The sequence below is a fragment of the Haematobia irritans genome, chromosome 1 (genome assembly GCF_050003625.1).
Source record: "Haematobia irritans isolate KBUSLIRL chromosome 1, ASM5000362v1, whole genome shotgun sequence".
NCBI lineage: Eukaryota > Metazoa > Arthropoda > Insecta > Diptera > Muscidae > Haematobia > Haematobia irritans.
In genome coordinates this window covers 105,445,733-105,466,103 of record NC_134397.1, presented here as the reverse complement: position 1 = coordinate 105,466,103, position 20,371 = coordinate 105,445,733, and the positions used below count along the sequence as shown (strand labels likewise).

The window sequence follows — 20,371 nt, the reverse complement described above, 5'->3', positions numbered from 1 at the left end:
AATGGCCTCTGTTTTTTGGGATGCGCATGGAAAAATTTGTATCGATTATCTTGAGAAGGGAAAACCATCAACAGAGACTACTATATAACGTTATTGAAGCGTTTGAAGGTCGAAATCGCGGTAAAACGGCCCCATATGAAGAAGAAAACTGTGTTGTTCCACCAAGACAACGCACCGTGCCACAAGTCATTGAGAACGATGGCAAAAATTCATGAATTGGGCTTCGAATTGCTTCTCCATCCACCATATTCTCCAAATCTGGCCTCAGCGACTTTTTTTTGTTCTCAGACCTCAAAAGGATGATCTCAGGAAAAAAATTTGGCTGCAATGAATAGGTGATCGCCGAAACTGAGGCCTATTTTGAGGCAAAACCGAAGGAGTACTACCAAAATGGTATCAAAAAATTGGAAGGTCGTTATAATCGTTGTATCGCTCTTGAAGGGAACTATGTTCAATTTTGACAAAAAAAAAAATGTGTTTTTCTTTGTTAGACCGGGGACTTATCAGCCAACCTGTTCCGTATTAAAAATACTCATGGGGAATGGGTAACGTTGAAGGCGCTCACCGATCAAGGATCCCAGACAACATTTATCACAGAGGAAGCGGCTCAGATTTTATAAACACCACGAATGAAAACTAATATGGAATTGCATGGGTTAGGTGATTAGTTGATGAGAGTGGCAAAAACATAGGTGAACAAAGAATTCATCACAGATTTCCAAGCAAGTACTGGGTCGATGTGAAAGCACTTGTTCTACCAACATTAACATCGGTGCCCCTAGATTCTGAATACGATTGCGACGATGCACAGTGGATGAAGTATTTGTTGGCGGACCCTAATTACAACAGGAGTGAGCGAATTGATCTAGTACTAGGTAGAGATGTCTACGTGGATATCATCGAAAACGGTGTAATAAAGAAGGATGGTATGCTGGGTCAACACACGAAACTAGGCTTGATGCTATCTGGCCTTTAACAGTTCGACTTCCTCGACAAAAACAATCCGTAAATATGACTATAAAAATGGAGATTTTGGGAGATCGAAGAGGATGCTGTATTGGATGAGAAAGAAATATGCTTAAAAAAATATTCAGATACGACGTGGAGAAATGCCGAAGGACGGTTCGTGGTTCAAAAGAGGATAAATTATTGGGTGAATCCTATAAAAAAGCAAAGGCGCGCTTCATGAGTTTTGAGAAAAGTGTGGAAAAAAATCAAGCTTTTAAAGAGGGGTATACAAAGATAATGGACGCAAATTTTTCCAAGTGCAATAGCGAAGAATGTAGAGATTGGGGATTAAAGAGAAAAGAAGTAAGATGGCATTTTATCCCGCCGGCAAGTCCTCACTTTCGAGGAATCTGTGAGGTGGCGGGAAAATCGATGAAGCATCATTTACGGAGAATAGTTGGATATAATAATATGACTTTGGAGGAGTTAAGTACCTTACATTTATTTTTGAATTCGCAACCTTTGTATGCATTGATAAGCAGTAACAAGGAGTTGGATATGCTTACTAGAGCTCGACAGAAATACAACAATCGCATGCATAAATACAACAATCAAAGGTAATTCATTTGATATTATAGTGACAAAACAAGATTTTTTATAATTTTTACTATTATTTGTACTGGGTGTTTTGGCTGAGACAAATTCAACACTCGGATAATTCAATATCAAATAAATTATTCAAAAAGCTTCGGCTTCGGTTAGTCGACCTCTTGACGCCGAAGACCGATTCGTGGCCGATTATCGATTTTTGTCCAAATGCCGAAGCCGAAGCTTCGGTCGAGCTCTGTGTACAAATGCCTTGCAACCAAAAACTCGAATGTGGTTCAGACTGTGTCTTTTTCCACACCATACCTCCTCTGGACTCACATCATTTTTTCTACATGGAGTTCTATTAATCAAATAGGCTGCTGTAACTGCTGCTTCGGCCCAATACCATAGACCAAGAAAATATAAAGACATACTTTGATAATTTACCATGGTTTTGTTTATTTGCAGTGCGCAGTCATTCCACTCAATTGCGCAGTAAAGTGACTCAATTTCTTTTTGGAAAACGATAATTACCGTACAAATCAGTCAATTTGAATAACAAAAATGGTGTGGATGTATAGAATTTAACATGTTTTTCCAATATTTTGTGTTTCAGCAAAAGATCTAAGGAAAGAAAACAAATTAAAGCCAAATTAAAAAATCACTCAATTGCAGACGAAAAGGAGCCATCTTCGGTGTGCAGACAAACTACAGCGCTGTGTATATCTTCCTTGGTCTATGCCAATACTTTTCATCCAAACCAGAATCAATTTGTTAACTTCCAAAGACAACCATGTTTCTTAATAATGTTGTTCCTCAGAAAATAAAAGTTTTTTTAAGTATAGTGGTCTATAATTATATATAACACTCGTATAGAGCGATACCTAGATTTGACTTCTCTACATTTAAAAGGATTCTATAAAAACTACCTAAACTGTCATATTAAACTTTAGAAGCATGACAAAAAAAAGATGTTTTGGAAATCTCAATATGGCCATAAAATATCATTTGACTCGATCTCCATAAAATATAAAATATGAAAATAATAAAGTATGAAAGAGTTTTGGTTTTCTATCGACCTTCATTTTTGTTTTTTGTCTATTTTGCCTGCCAATGACTGTTGTCAATTCATTCATTTCTTACAATACTAACGAGAATAATCAAGCATTTTATAAGTGCTAGCACATGAGAATACTTTACTTTGCACCGAGTGCTTCGATTATAAAATATGGGTGGTAACATGACAACCATGCAAAAATTTCTCCATATCGGTCGATAATTACATATAAATCGATCCTCAATTTGACCTCTGGGGCCTCTTGTAGGAGTGAATTACATTCGAAAAAGTTGAAATTTGGTACCCCGAGTAAAAATTGAGAGATCTAATTTGATACAATTAGATATGAGTAGATCTGAAATATCCATAATCGTACGATTTAGCCTTTCTGATACGCCATTCTGTTCGGGTGTGTACGGATCAGTTTTCTGATGCAATATCCCACACATATTCAAGTGGTTTCGAAAATTACATTCGAAAAGGTTTAAATTTAGTACCCCGAGTAAAAATTGAGAGATCTAATTTGATACAATTAGATATGAGTAGATCTGAAATAGCACACGGTCCATAATCGTACGATTTAGCCTTTCTGATACGCCATTCTGTTCGGGTGCGTACGGATCAGTTTTCTGATGCAATATCTCACACATATTCAGGTGGTTTCGAAAATCCTCGCTTAAATATTCAGTGCCATTGTCGGTGCGGAAAACTTTAAAAAACCAACACTGATTTTCCCCCATTAAGGCTGGTACTCTGTTCGGTATTCGCGTTGAAACTCCATACAAAACCAAAAAATGCGAAAAACTAGCGAATTTTTTTCCATTTGTGATACTTTGTTTTTTTTCGAGTTGAAAAACTGACGTAAATCGATCAGTCAGTATTTTCATAACATGGCGCCATTTGCAATGTGAATTAAGAAATAATTTATTTATTAAACTGATTTTGGTGAATTTATAATGCAAAAGTGGATCGGATTATTATTTAAAAATGTAATCTGATCGATTGAGAAAACAAAGTATAACATGGAGTTGTATTTCCGTAATAAACTAGCAACCAAGATCTAGCCGCTTGTAGAACATAAATAATGTATAAAATGTTAACAAATAAAAGCTTTATTTTGTGAATTATATTTTACAATCGTTTCATTTGTACTGGGCATCGGGATAATACACATAAAACAAAATGTTAACAAAAGGAGAACAGCAATTGACTTCAACCAACCAAGCATTAGAACTTTAACCAACATGTATAGTACCGGGGTAGCAATGAATGGAATCACTAGAATTAATTTATTAGATTTTTTAAATCCAAAGTTATTTGTAAAATAACTTCTGCTTCTTCTTTTTCAATTTAATTATTATGTATGCGTGTATGTGTGTAAATCGAGCCACTACCCAGCGGCGGAAATCGCTCTTCATAAGGCCTTTTAAAAGGTATTTATTTGCAGACACAAGGCATTGACTTCCCATTACATATTCATTGTATTTTTACACAGGGTGTCATAGCCGACCAAGGGCTCCGACTTCAACTTACAGCATAAGGGCTAATATAAGGTCATTATTTTAAGGCCTTTTAGGAAGTGCCTCAAATAAGTTCTTTATAATGTGTGATAAAATAAGGCCTTTTAAAATGTATACATCAAAAGGCTTTATGAAGCATATATAAATAGAGGCCTCTTAATAGGAGTTTAAAATAATGCCAATTTAATGCCTTTTTATGAAGGCTGTTTAAAAGGCCTTGTTTACATACCTTATAAAGGACTTACTCCAAATTTCATATATAAACAAGAAACCCAAAATTTGTGCAGAATTCTTTTTATTTTATTTTGTACTATATAAAATTGTACTATAAAAAATAAATCACCTTCTTCATAGGAACTGATTTCGTATTGGACGTCTGATTTCCACATATTGAACAGATCATTGGCTTTCATGGTAGAAGTTGCCGCTAAATAAATAAGTAAAATTATTATAAAATTATTATTATAATGCACTTCAATATAGTATAATATTCGTCAAAAAATATATACTTACCGCATATTTGACACTTCAGCTACTTAAAATAAAAAACATATACCTCGACTTGCTCAAACGAAATCACAAACCCGAATGAAGAAACACGTGTTGCTTTAAATTGTGCAAAATTATTTTTGCAACGAGAAGAAAAGACTAGCACAACAACAAAATTATTCTTATTCTTAACTTTCGGTTACTTATACACTTACGGCATAAGGGCTTATCAAAGGTCTCTTAGATTAAAGAAGTGCGCATATGAGAACATGTGTTTTTTTTAAAGCCGTTATAATGTTTGTGACTCGTTGTCGAAAAACTTATAAATTGGCTTACGGCATAAGGGCTTTTCAAAGGTCTCGTAAAGTATAGGAGCTTGCTATGAGAATATGAGTTGCTTTTTAAAAATCGTTTTATTTTGCCTCGTTGCAAGAACACATTGTAATTCACAATACCAAACAAGGTCTATTAGGAGTTCTTTAAAATGTGTCTTTAAACACATGTCCCAGATAAGCCATTTCAAAAGGCCACGACAAGTATGTTATGAGAAAAGGAATAGCGATCTTAATAAATAAATACCTTTTTAAGGCCTGTTTTTTGCAATGAATGATGAATGAGTATCAACTTTTTTTGTAAAGAAGGAAGAGGTCTTACAAAAGGGATTATTTTATAAGACCTAATCGTATGAGTATTGCCTCTAAAATAAGGGCTCCGTGAATGCTTTAAATCGAAAGTGCTCTCGATTTACGCCGCTGGGTAGTTGCCTATGTATATGTAATCATTTCGTGACATTTTGCGATGTTGTCAATACATTTCGATGAAATAAACGCGAAAAAGTTCCAAAATGGCTGTTTTTTTCCTACAAAATATATTGTCAACACTATCATTTTTCAACGCGAAACAATGATTGAGTGGAACTTTTTTCGCACCAACAAACAGAGTACCGGCCTTTAATTGAAATTTCTTCAACTCCTCGAAAACTTCAGATTTTCTCTTAATGGGGACGAAAAAAACCTTTCGAGAGTAATCATCGATAAATGTAACAATAAATCGAGACCCGGAAAAGGATTTTGTTTTGAATGGTCCCATTACATCCGAGTGAATTAATCCGAGGACTTCAGTTGCTCGATTACCACATTCCTTGAAGGAGCTTCTTACATGTTTCCCCATTATACATATATCACATTTGACAAATTAAGATAATAGACATCACTGATTTTATTTAAGTTTGCTTCACATATATGACCAAGGCGTTGATGCCATATTTCAGTGTTATTATTCACAGTGAGTGCTATCTGCATTTTGACAACAATTTGTACAGTACAGCCTGTACAAATTGTTTCTTAAAGTCGCTGTTACTAAGATTTTGTTGTCGCTTCCCAAAATTCTGCATTTACTTTTCTCGAAAATAACTGTTTTTCAGTAGATGCTAGTTGGCGAGCAGACAATAAATTCGCACATAATTGTGGCACACATTCTACGTCCTTTATAGTTGTCTCTCTCGTAACAAGCTAATGGAACATTTGAATTAGAGGTGTGCACGTGAGTAATAGTTTACTCACGCACACTCACGACAGAAAAATCATACTCACGCACACTCACGCACGATATTTTTTGGTAGGACTCACGCTCACGCACACTCACGAAAAGAAAATTTGTATTCACGCACCAGGTTTCATTAAAACATCGGAGGGCAATTGGACAACGTCCAGTGAGGAGACGCTGGAGGTACTATTGGACACACATTTTCCCGGAAATCAGACGGTTGAACCATGCACTGGCGGTGCCACAGTGGCTCAGCGGTCGTTTCCTATCGAGGAAATTGTATCAGAATCTAGAATAAAATGGGCGTTAAATAGCTTTGGATCATTCAAATCCCCCGGACCTGATGGAATTACTCCGGCGGAGTTAAAAGCGGTGGCTGACAGAATTATCCCCTGGTTGTCGGCGATATATATAGGATGTATCAACTTAGCATATATTCCACGAAAGTGGAGAGAATCAAAAGTCGTTTTCATACCTAAAGCGGGAAAAGCCTCTCACTCGAATGCGAAGGATTTCCGACCAATCAGCTTATCATCATTCCTACTTAAGACTCTGGAGAGGATGATAGATATTTATTTTAGAACTAGCGTCGATTCAAGTTTGCTCTCGAAACGACAACATGCATACTCGAAAGGCAGGTCTACTGAGACCGCATTACATGAACTAGTCAGCTTTATTGAAAGCTCACTATCTGTCAAAGAATACACAATCGTGGCATTTCTAGACATCGAAGGGGCGTTCAATAACGTCCATCCGAGCTCGATATTAAATAGACTGACAACTCTGAATGTTGATCCAGGTATACTTAGGCTGTTAGACTAACTTCTAATGAAGAGACGTATTTCAGCCACACTAGGACAAGCAAACATACAAAGGTATGTGAACAGAGGCACTCCCCAAGGAGGAGTTCTATCACCTCTTCTTTGAAATGTTGCTATAAACAATCTTCTGGTTTCCCTAGAAAAAGAAAGGATAAAAGTGGTGGCATACGCAGATGATGTGGCGCTAGCAGACAGGGGAAAATTCCCATCCAGAATCAGAGATATGATACAGAGAGCCCTCCGGATGACTGAGAAATGGGCGAAAGATAATGGACTTGGGGTAAATCCTGCAAAGACAGAACTAGTCATGTACTGCAAAGATCACAAAACTCCCACGGTTTGATGAGTGTGCAAAATACCTTGGCGTTATTTTGGACAGGAAGCCGAACTTTAAGTTTAATATTGAAAAAAGGGCGTGTAAAAGAAGGCAATAGGAAAAAAGTGGGGACTAAAACCAAAAATTGTGCATTGGCTATACACGGCAGTGGTTAGACCTATAATGCTATATGGTGTTGTAGTCTGGTGGCCGGCACTTCACCAGCCGATAAGTTTAGACAAAGTTCAGCGTGTGGCCTGCTTGTGTATCTCAGGCGCATTCAGCAAGACAGGAACAAATTCCCTTAATGTCATGCTGCATCTATTGACTTTAGACATTTTGGCCAAACAGTCAGCTGCAACAACGGCTGTGCGGTTGCGCGAGCTATCGCTGTGGTCCGAAAAAAGTTACGGTCACATTTCGGTCCTCAAAATAATGCCAGATGTTCCTAACGTAGTGGATTAAACTTTGGCGAGTCCACTTTTCGTTAAAAAGTTTGAGACTCTAATCCCCAACAGTGAGGCGTGGTGCACACAGACCCCGGGGAATAAAGTATATATATATTTCTACACTTATGGTTCCAAATTGGATGGACAATTGGGTTTCGGAGTATATTCTAATGATCTGGAACTTCGAATAGCGAAAAGATTACCTAATCACTGTAGTGTTTTTCAGGCTGAAATATTAACAATAAGAGAGGTGGCGAATTGGCTGGGAAGTAATGTTCCAAAAAATGTGGGCATAATATATAATATATACTCAGACAGTCAACCTGTAATAAAATCCTTGGACTCTGTGTTCCTCAACTCGAAAAGGGCCATCGACTGCCGCAGATCTCTCAATGAGATGGCTGAGCAGTAAAATATTCACCTAATATGGGCCATAGGAACATACCGGGGAACTGCGAAGCGGATGAGTTGGCAAGAATAGGAATAGTGTTCTCGAGACGTCAAAAATCACTCCTGATATCTGCTATAACGTGTCGCTGCCTGATAGGCGATTTTGCAAAAACTATAGGCGCGAAGTATAGACTATTGTATGAGCTGTCATGATGCGGAGGAAAAGGAATCAATTAAACATCTCTTGTGTGAGTGTCCTGCATTTTGTGTAAAGCGCAAGCAACTTTTAGGAGCATATAGCTTCAGATTACTGGCGGATCTGGAAAACGTTAACTTAAGCAGTCTGATGTTTTTGGAACAATCTGGTTGGTTCAACAAAGAAAAATAATCAAGAAGGTTCAGCGGTTAAAACTAGAAGTGCCTATATGTAATAGGTACTTTTAGTTAATGTGGTATCACAATGGACTGAATAGTCTAAGTGAGCCTGAATCTTAATCGGGCTGCCACTTTAACCTAACCTAACCTAACCTAGTCAAAACTAGTATTAATCTTATTTCATGTACTTATCGTTTTAAAACAAAATATGTAACACTTGAAATATTTTATCACATACTGTAATTATATGATTAAAAATCTTGTTGTATGTGAGGCAATAAAACTAAATTGAAAAAATAAGACAACTTTTTTGGGGACACAGACAAAAAGTTAGGGGTCAATAAGATTAAATTCTAATTATTTCAAATAATTTGCATAGCCTTTTGAGCAATATTAAACACTATAAAGTATTAAAAAATGACCTGAAAATCACAGAACATATCCCATTTGAAAGTGCACGAAAGATATATGAAAAGGGGGCAAAGATGACGGTGATGGTGGAATTCAGCTCAGCATGTTACGTAAGACAAATATTTAAAAACGTTAGCAATCTAACTGGAAAAACAATTTATATTGAAAAGGAGTTATCTGTTGAAGCAAAAGTGGATAAAAAAGTTATGCTTGAGCTGCGAAAAGACATGATACACTTGGATAATACAAAAAGGTATCAATTTTAGGCATAAGGCTGATTGTAGATGGCAAAGAGCTAACTTGGAACAAAGATAAAGTTCTTATGTGTGGCAAGGATAATGCTTTGAATGTTCTACAGAAAATATATGGAGCAGGGGTACAACGCCTAAACGTGGAGTATAAGCAATTAAAAGAGAAAATTAGCACAAAAACGTTTAAGTTTGCCGCAAAATGTAACATATACTACCTCAAAACAAAAAGATAGCAATGTAAAATCAAGTATAGTAGCATATAACATACACGGGTTGGGTAATAAAAGTCTGTTTCCAGAATTCTTCGAATATTTGGTAAAAAAATTATATTTTTGTTTTAAGCGAAACGCATCAACTAACTGAAGGGACGGAAAATGGAACAAATATTTTCCACAATTTAGCGTTTACTGGAAATCTGCAATCCGGCTTAGCGCGTATGAAAGACCTAGTGGAGGTTGTGCATATGGAGTGCGCAATGATCTGATAACATTGGGCATACGGCATCAATTACAGTCCTACGGAAACGTGGATGTCCTTCGACTTCATACGAGCAAAACGGAAGTTAATATAATCCCTGTTTATGTGAGGGGTGTGGATTGGGAGCGAGAATTCAATGAAATAAAAGAAATGTATATGGCGTTACAATCAAGTCACACAATACTTATTGGAGATATGAACGTAAGGAAATCACAAGACCAAGTTATAAACAGTAGCGGCAGACAACTTGTGGAATTTTTGGACGATTATGGTCAGATTATGCTAAATGGAAGGACTTTAGGTGATGATGATGGAAAATTCACATTTATTAGCACAGTTGGCTGTTCTGTAAACGATATTTGCGCTATTTCACATGAATTCTTAAATTACGTGCAGTGTTTTGAAGTCGAGTCCAAAGTGTGGTCGGATCACATGCCTATAAAGATGAAAATAAGTCTGATGGAAAATCGCGAACTGAGCAAACCGATGAACTTGTTACATAAACTGATATGGAAAGATGGTACAAAAGGTGCATATCAAATAAAGCTGAATAACATATTGAATGAGAAAAGCGATAACGAACACTCGATTGAACAACTGGTCGATATCATTAAATTAGCAGCAGTCAAACCTAAAGAACAAACAGAAACATGGAAACGAAAAAGCCCTTGGTTCAGTTACAAATGTCTTCAAGCAAGGAAAAATACTTTCAAGTTTCTCAACAAACTCAGAAGTTGTCACAGCCAAGAAAATAAAGAAAAATACTTGAAAGCAAGAACGTTTTATGAAGAAAAAATTGGTGGCGATTAGTAAAATAGATAAGAGGCGAAAAGTTTTACTACGGAAGTGGCCTGAAAGTAAGCAGTATTTTGAACAATTTTGTCATGGGACATACAGTATCCCGCGAGATACATTGAAGATTATGATTTAAACAAAATAATATCTGTTGAAGAAGTAAACAAAATCCTAAAAAATTCCAAATTAAACATGGCTCCAGGAGAAGATTGAGTACCGTCAGAGTTTTTTAAAAACGCATTACACACCTAACCAAAGCATTTAACTCTATTTTGGAGAGAGGTTATGTGACAGAATCGATGGAAAACAGTATAATTTTCCCAATACATAAGAAGGAAGATGTAAATGTTACGAACAATTACAGGGGTATATCGTTCACCAACTCTTCGTACAAGATATTCATGGGAATTATAAACGATAGAATGAAAAATTGGCTAACAGGATATTAAATGAATACCAAGCAGGTTTCAGAGCAAACTACTCTACTGTCGACAATATATATATATATAATCTAGCCGGTATAGTCAATGTAAAATTTGCTGAAAATAAAAAAGTATACGGCTTCTTTGTAGATTTTAAGGCGACTTTTGATAAAGTACCAAGAGGAAGGATGATCTCTAAGATGAATTTAATAGGTATATCGACAAAAATCTCAACACTGGGGGCTAATCACGGCATTCGATATCGAGAACTTTTGATCGAAATCTAAATTTTTCGGATCACGGGAGTCGATATCGAGTTTTTTTGATCGACAATTTTCTCGATTGGTAAATTGCAATCGTAAAACATTTTTTACTTGTTTTTTACATGTTTTCGCCATACAGGAATAGTAAATATATTAGTTTAAGTTCGAATTGTTGGTACTTTGTAGTAAATTTACGTATAATGAACATATTTTAAATATTTAGGACTAATGTAAATCCAATAATAGTTAAAGAAAAAATTGGTCATAGTCGAGTTCGGGAGCGAGCATCCTAGCTTGGCAAAGAATCATATAAAAAGTGCACATGCTAGATCGATATCCAAGAGATTGTGATCAACCAATTACCGTACCATTCCGTGACAACATAACGCTTCTGGACCACCTTGTAAGAATAGTGAATGATGAAGGCTTCCACTGGCCAAAAGTTTTAAGACGGCATACAATTGTAAAGCGGTAGAATTGACGTTGACATGGCACCAAAAATTATACCCACTGTTCTGGTTTACGAATTGCAAAACGCAAAATTTTGAATTGTCAATAACATCTGAACAATTCCATCTTCTTCCAAATAAATTCCTTGTCCATAAGAACAGTGTGTATAAATTTCATATTATATGTCTTTATGGTTCGGAAAATAGATCAATCAATCAAAAAAAATAGCAATGTGTCCTTTCCTTATTTGTCGCCAAATTATTTTATATTCGGAGGAATGTAAAAAGAGATAAGATAAAAAAAGAGATAAAATTTTGTCATTTCATTTTGTTCTGCTTCGTTTTTTGCTGTTGGCAATGCTAGAGAAATTGCATCAAATTTCGATCGAATGCCGTGATCCAAACTTTTAATCGTATCTGCAATTTTTTCGATACGATTATGAATTCGATATCGACTGCCGTGATTAGCCCCCTGATTGAAAATAAATATATCCACACAACTACCAAAGTGTGGAATCGTACTGAGCTATCTGAGACGTTTGAGACTAAATCTCTCCTCTTTATCTTATATTTAAATGATTTACACGATATATTAGAGGGTGGTCTCAATATTGATGGTGAAAATATTAGGTTTTTAATGTATGCAGATGACCTTGTCCTGCTTGCTGATGATGTAGTCCTTATGCAGAGAATGATTAAAAAATTAGAACACTATTGTGATTTCTGGGGAATGGAAGTTAATATGAGTAAATTGGAAATACTGATATTTAGAAAAGGCGGAAAATTATCTAAACGTGAAAAATGGAGCTAAAAAGGTGATGAAATCAAAACAGTAAATGCGTACTGCTATTTAGGTGTGACAATGACACCAAAATTTAACTTTCGCAAACATGTTGAAAAAAGAAATAATTCTGCAAAGCTTTGGATTAATGCTACATGGAGATATCATTAAATGCAAAGTGGAAACTATTCCAAGCAGTAAGCAGATCTGTTCAAACTTATGGAGCACATGTTTGGGGATATGAGCAATTTGATACCGTGGATAAACTTCGAAGGTATTTTATAAAAAGAATTCTGAAACTCCCAGATTTTACACCAACATACGCTATTAACTTGGAAACCAATGCAGAAGATTGCCACTTCTATAGCTTAGAGTTTCACATGCACTACGTTTTTAAAACTCTATTCAGAAGGCAACGTGAAAGATTGCCACATAAATTATCCGTTCAGATACTGTCAAAGAATATATTCTGGACAAAAGCCATGAACAAACTTGGTGCAGAATTTAGTGTGAATTTTTGTGGAAATATTGATGAGGAGGAGTGGGAAATCAGAGAATCAAATCTGATTGGATATTTGAAACAAACAAAAAATAGGAGGAAGAATTTGGATTAGATATTGGGATTATACTATCATGTAATCTACATATCCTATTATATCCCTATTTGTATATATTTATGTATTATGACATTTATTGTATTCCTTATGTTATTGACATTTAGTAATAAAGAGTTCTACTTCCGCTGTAACCGTGCGCTCTACTATAGGTTATGTTCCCAGCTTAGAAATAAAATTATAATTCATCCTAAATTATCAATCTAATCTCGACATGTCGAAGCCGGAAAGTAATACAGGAGGATTGTCTATCGAAAGACTTTTTGGGAGAGAAAATTATCCCACCTGGAAAATTGCTGCGCAGGCTTATTTGGATTTAGATAATCTTTGGACTACCACGATCGATTATGAAGTCGATGAACAGGGAAATCCAAAAAAAGATGTGAATCCAGATCAAGACAGGAGAGCGAAAAGTAAGCTGACGTTGATAATCGACCCGGTATGTTATGTTCACATACAAAATGTAAAAACAGCAAAAGACCTTTGGAACCAGCTAGCAAAAGCATACGAAGATTCTGGACTGACTCGACGCGTAGCATTATTGCGAAAGCTGATCACAACGTCTCTTGCAAGCTGTGGATCGATGGAAGTATATGTAAAAGAAATTGTTACGACTGCACAATCTTTGAACGGTATTGGTTTCACGATAAGTGAAGAATGGGTTGGCTCATTGTTACTTGCTGGACTACCCGATGAATACCGACCAATGATTATGGCTTTGGAAAACTCAGGAATTAGCATCACTGGAGATAGCATAAAGGTAAAACTTCTGCAAGAAATACCAAGTGCATGCGAAACATCTGCATTTAAAGCTTCACAAAGAAAGTTCCAACAAGTAAACAACAAAAAAGGCCCGAAATGTCGGAAATGCCAGAAATATGGTCATATAGCAAAATATTGTCACACGAAAGTCCCAACATCTGACAGCAGTGATAGAAAATATGATGCGTACTCAGCTGTTGCTCTTTCGACGCTAAACACAACCAACAACAACGATTGGTACTTTGACTCTGGTGCTACATCACATATGACGTTCAATTCGGATTTGTTGACAAACATTAATTCAAAAACTGGAACAGTTTCAACAGCAAATAAAGGGATAATGCAAATAAAAGCGTCTGGTACATCAACAATACGTCCTGATTGTCATGACACAGACATAGAAATAAATAATGTATTGCACATTCCTGATTTGTCAACTAATTTACTCTCGGTAAGTCAAATTGTGAAGAGAGGTCATTGTGTTATATTTAGCAAAAACGGTGTTGAGGTGTTGAACCCGGAAAACAAAGTAATTTCTACAGGAAAACATATAAACGGTCTGTTTAAATTGGAGTGTAAAACCACTAATAAAGCATTTGCATGTGGGGCAACTGCAAGTTACAATTTATGGCACAGACGTATGGGTCATCTTAACCTCAAAAGTTTACAAAAACTAAAAAATGGTTTAGCAACTGGCATAGAATTTTCGAATGACAACGCGAATGATTGTAAAATTTGTCCAATGGGTAAGCAAATTAGATTGCCATTCAACAAAAATGCACATAGAGCTTCGGAGATACTCGAGGTGGTACATTGTGACGTTTGCGGCCCAATGGAAGAACATTCTCTTGGAGGAAGTCGATATTTTTTAACATTTATCGACGACAAAACACGAAAAATTTTTATTTATTTTCTTCCAACGAAAAGTGAAAGTGAAGTTGCTGCCAAATTTAAAGAATTTTTGTGTTTTGCGGAGAGGCAAAGTGGTAAACAACTAAAAACCATACGCACCGATAATGGAACGGAGTTTGTAAACAAAACCTTTCGGCGCATAGTAAAAGAGAATGGGATAAATCACCAAACAACAAATGTACATACACCTGAGCAAAATGGAGTTGCCGAACGCAACAACAGATCAATTGTTGAAAAAGCGAGATGTATGTTAGCAGATGCAAATTTGCCAAAAATATTTTGGGCAGAAGCTGCAGCATATTCGGTTTATTTACTTAACCGGTCACCATCGAAAGGCACTGGCATCACTCCTGAAGAGGCGTGGAATGGCAGGAAACCTGATCTGTCACATATAAAAGTTTTTGGAACAAATGCTATGGTCCACATACCCAATGCAAATCGTAAAAAGTGGGATGTAAAAGCAAAAGAATGTGTTTTAGTAGGCTTCGATGAGCACACAAAAGGTTACCGTTTTTATGATCCGGATAAAAACATGGTGTTCAAAAGCCGTAATGTATCATTCATTGATGAAAACATATCTACAGATACTCCTGCGAAGTTTGCGATCAAGACAAAACATAGCAAAGTCGGTCTAGATTTAAGAGAAAATGCACTAGAAGAACAAAGTCAAACTGAAATTATAAACAGAAATGAAGTGGCAGAACAACAACAAACTGAAATTACCCCAACTGATTCAACGGACGACGTAAACAAAACAAATCAACAAGTTTCTCAGCAGCAGCATACTGCAACACAGTCATTAAGACGGAGTGGAAGAAACCGAAAGAAACCCGTTAGATTATATGAATACGTCACTGGCAATGAAAGTACATCATCAGATGAGTATGAAACAGCTGTTTTGCGAAATGATGAACAACAAAATATTTTACGAAATGATGAACAAGGAGATGGTAACTCAACATGTAGTTCTGAAGTCAACTTTATTGGATTTTCTGGATTGGCGGCGCCTCCATTGCAACCAAATAGCCGAAAATTGTTTCCCCAACAAAAGGTTAAGCACGGCGATGAGGGGCGCATATTTAAAGGCAAGTATTTTGAAATTAATTTTAAAAATAAACAAAATACTGCATCACAATTGTTTCAGACATACATGGATGATCCGGCGACGCTAGAAGAAGCATTGGCACGGCCAGATGCGAATCACTGGAAGCTGGCAATGGAAGAGGAATATCAATCTCTGATGCAAAACAATACTTGGTCAATGTCAGAATTGCCACCAAACCGCAAGGCAATCAAATGTAAATGGATTTTTCGAACCAAACGTGACGTCACTGGTAGCATTGATCGTTATAAAGCGCGATTGGTCATAAAAGGATACTCGCAGCGAAAGGGGGTGGATTATGATGAAACGTACTCGCCAGTTATACGTCATAGTTCCCTACGATACCTTTTTGCAATCGCGGCGAAACTAAATCTACAAGTTGAACAAATGGATGCCATCACAGCATTTCTACAAGGCAATATTGAAGAGGAGATCTACATGGAACAGCCACCGCTATACACGGATCATTATAATGCGTCAAAAGTATGTCGTCTAAATAAAGCATTGTATGGGCTAAAACAGTCAAGCAGAGTTTGGAACAAAGAATTAAACAAGGTACTAGAAGCTAGTGGACTACAAAAGTCAAAATATGATCCATGTGTATTTTACAAACTCGAAGACAACAAACTACTTATAGTAGCTGTATATGTGGATGACATCTTACTGTTCTGTAACAATGATAAATGGCTCAAGAATATAAAAGGTCACCTTAACCGTAAATTTCACATGAAAGACCTTGGAGCCGCGAAACAAATTCTTGGAATGAGAATCACTCGTGAAGAAGGTAAAATTTCTCTTGATCAAGAACACTATATTGAGAGCATTCTTGAAAAATTTGGAATGAAGAATGCAAAACCAGTCAGCACACCTATGAATGCAAGTGAAAAATATTCAAAAGATGACTGTCCCACCACATCCGAGGAAATGAAGAAAATGGAAAATATTCCGTACCAGGAAGCTATCGGATGTCTTATGTATTTGTCTCAATGTACTAGACCAGACATTACATTCGCTGTAAATAAATTGAGTTGCTTCAACGCAAATCCTGGAACCCATCATTGGTTAGCAGTAAAACATATTTTAAGGTATTTGCGTGGCACCTCAAAATTAAAATTGAATTTCTTGAAAGATGAGAGAAGTGATATCATCGGATACTCTGACGCAGACTGGGCTGGTAGTGTTGATGATAGGAAATCTACGACAGGCTATGTCTTTATCGCTCAAGGGGGAGCCATATCCTGGTGCTCAAAACGGCAACAAACCGTAGCACTCTCATCGTGTGAAGCTGAATACATTGCTCTGTCAGCAACTGTTCAAGAAGCAATATGGTGGAGTGGTATAGAATCACATTTTTACCCGAGTCCAAAATCGATGCAAATAGCTTGCGATAATCAAAGTGCCATATCGATTGCATCAGCAAGTGGAGACCATTCCAGAACTAAACACATTGATGTTCGTCATCACTTTGTGCAAGATCAATTACAAAATGGAAAGTTTAAAGTGAACTACATAAGCACAAACGAACAGGTTGCTGATATCCTAACAAAACCGCTTGAAAAGAATAAATTGGAATTATTCAGAAAGGCAATGGGGCTTCAATAGAATATCCAGATTAAGGAGGAGTATTGGGATTATACTATCATGTAATCTACATATCCTATTATATCCCTATTTGTATATATTTATGTATTATGACATTTATTGTATTCCTTATGTTATTGACATTTAGTAATAAAGAGTTCTACTTCCGCTGTAACCGTGCGCTCTACTATATTAGACTGAATTTATGTGTGAACGAAGCTCTAAAATATATAAAACTTTTAAATCAAGAATACAATTAATATAGCCCATACATACTATTTTCTAAATTAAAAACTAATACACAAAATTTTACTAATATATAAATTAGGAATAATAATAAAATTTTGAGGCAAAATGACTGACGGCAATTGGATGCCATTGTCATAAATAATTTTTAATTTATTATTTTAATATAACTTTTTAAATTGAAATTGTAATAGTTTTATGAATGAATTTAAAAAAATAATAAAATACTACTACTATTACTAATATTAACCACTAAGTATGTACGTATAATTCCATAAACCCAATTTTCATGTCTTCACTATATCCGTTTCACAAGCGTATAACCGAAATAATTCTTTTAAATATCCAAACAAGTGTTTTGAAACGCGTTAGAATTCTTTATTGGACGAGCATCCAATGTAAAAGTTTCTTTTATATAAATTTTGATTTTGACCATTTATTGACATGTAGAATCTTTTGATTCCATTTTCTACCTTGTACAAGACTTTCAAATAAGCTAAATGGTTTGATTTCTCCATAGAGTCTTAGAACCTATTCCTTAGGCAATTTTTTATGCTTTACTATGTCTAAATTATCAATATAATATCATATCAAAGGAAGTTTTTCTTTGAGCGGGAAGGGAGAAAGGTCCCGCGAAAGTTCGAGAATAAGGCCAATTGCACTATGTTCAGACCAAATTTCGGATAAACAAGTAAGGAAAGTCTAAAGTCGGGCGGGGCCGACTATATTATACCCTGCACCACTTTATAGATCTAAATTTTCGATACCATATCACATCTGTCAAATGTGTTGTGTGCTATATATAAAGGTTTGTCCCAAATACATACATTTAAATATCACTCGATTTGGACAGAATTTGATAGACTTTTACAAAATCTATAGACTCAAAATTTAAGTCGGCCAATGGACTAGGGTGGAACACAATGTTAGTAAAAAACTATGGGAAACATTTAAATCTGAAGCAATCTTAAGGAAACTTCGCAAAATTTTATTTATGATTTATCACTCGATATATATGTATTAGAAGTTTAAGAAAATTAGAGTCATTTTTTCAACTATTCGACTAAGCAGTGGCGATTTTACAAGGAGAATGTTGGTATTTTGACCATTTTTGTCGAAATCAGAAAAACATATATATGGGAGCTATATCTAAATCTGAACCGATTTCAACCAAATTTGGCACGCATAGCAACAATGCTAATTCTACTCCCTGTGCAAAATTTCAACTAAATCGGAGCAAAAAATTGGCCTCTGTGGACAAAGGAGTGTAAATCGGGCGAAAGCTATGATATTTTGCAAGTTTTTCGAGACTCATAAAATATTGGGATGTACGGAAATTGAGGAAGATCGGTTGATATGCACGCCAATTATGACCAGATCGGTGAAAAATATATATGGCAGCTATATCTAAATCTGAACCGATTTTTTCCAAAATCATGCCAAATTTTAGGACAATCGGACTAAAACTGCGAGCTGTACTTTGCACACAAAAATACATCAACAGACAGACAGACAGACGGACATCGCTAAATCGACTCAGAATTTAATTCTAAGATTATCGGTATACTAAACGATGGGTCTCAGACTTTTCCTTCTTGGCGTTACATACAAATGCACAAACTTATTATACCCTGTACCACAGTAGTGGTGAAGGGTATAAAAATTAAAACTAAAAAGTCTAAACCATGAAGAGTAACGCGTTTATTCAGATTAAGGTAAGCAGTGGCTCTTTAGCGCCACAAATTGAATATGTTTGGGTTTATTTTAAAGAAGGTGTGCATTTCAATTATTTCGGCACAAAAAACTATTAGTATTAGCCCTTCTGTGCGAGATAGTCATTAAATCGGTTTATATAGGTGTTTTCAAACAGTTTAGTACTTTTCTGTGTGATGAGGTCCAATTGGACCTACCACCAATTACATTAGAGGTTTTAGAACAGTTTCAAAAGCAGCGTAAAGAAACTTCGATTTTTGTGTTTGGAACAAATGGGAACACTAACATTATGAAATTTGACAAGATGTGCCTCAACTTGGACCAAGTTTGGAGCAACCACTATGCGAACAAAACGAAGGTAACTAAAAACCGTATTGTCTTTCTTTCAAAAAAAAAGACAAACAGTTTGTCCAGAGCATTCAACTACCACAATATATTGTACCCCCCACAATATATTGTATAGGTACCACGCGACAAACATCAGGGCTACTAGAATACTTATAAGAAAGTTAAACATTATATGTATCCAATTAAAAATTAATTAAAATTTTATATTTACAAACAAATATTGTGTTTTATTCAAAAACTCCCCATAAATATGATCAAAATGGGAATTACGATTTGATTTATCCCCAACTTACTTGCACCATAGCCGCAATGCGCAAAGACCCTTGGCCAATATTATTTTTACATCCTTTACAACTTGAACGGCCCGATCTAGCATATTCCACTTTATACGGCAATTCAATATCTTCCATATTAACGGTAAAGGTTCAATTATAAAACTCGACGCACAAAAACGAATATACGAAAAAATCAGACAGACTCAGTTAACAGCGCCAAGAAATAACGTAATGATGTTGCCAAGTTAACTTATCTATGAATGCAAATCGTTAACAGAGTTGCCAGGAGCTTTGTGAACCTCACCCCAAAATTTTAAGCAAAACCCCCCAAATTGTATTAGAGTTTTTTTTTTCAGAAAATGCGGGTATTAAGTTCGAGTTTAATACTAAGTTCGCAATAGACACGAAATCCTCGTAAACGAGGATTTTGACCGAAATCCTCCTAGATCCCGGTAGATTTGCAATAGGCAA

General features: G+C 35.9%; 1 protein-coding gene across 3 annotated transcripts in view; it reads right to left on the bottom strand.

Moving 5' to 3' along the window:
* Positions 1 to 20,159, bottom strand: part of LOC142221562 (poly [ADP-ribose] polymerase-like) — a 130,144-nt gene extending 109,985 nt beyond the window's left edge. For 2 of the 3 annotated variants that reach the window (XM_075291311.1, XM_075291309.1), the window contains exon 1: positions 19,919 to 20,158. In XM_075291311.1, the coding sequence (XP_075147426.1) occupies positions 19,919 to 20,035 (117 nt within the window). In that variant the 5' untranslated portion in view covers positions 20,036 to 20,158. Of the gene's footprint in view, positions 1 to 19,918 lie in introns of all 3 variants that reach the window. The other variant, XM_075291308.1, reaches the window with a different exon arrangement.
* Positions 20,160 to 20,371: the final 212 nt, after the last annotated feature.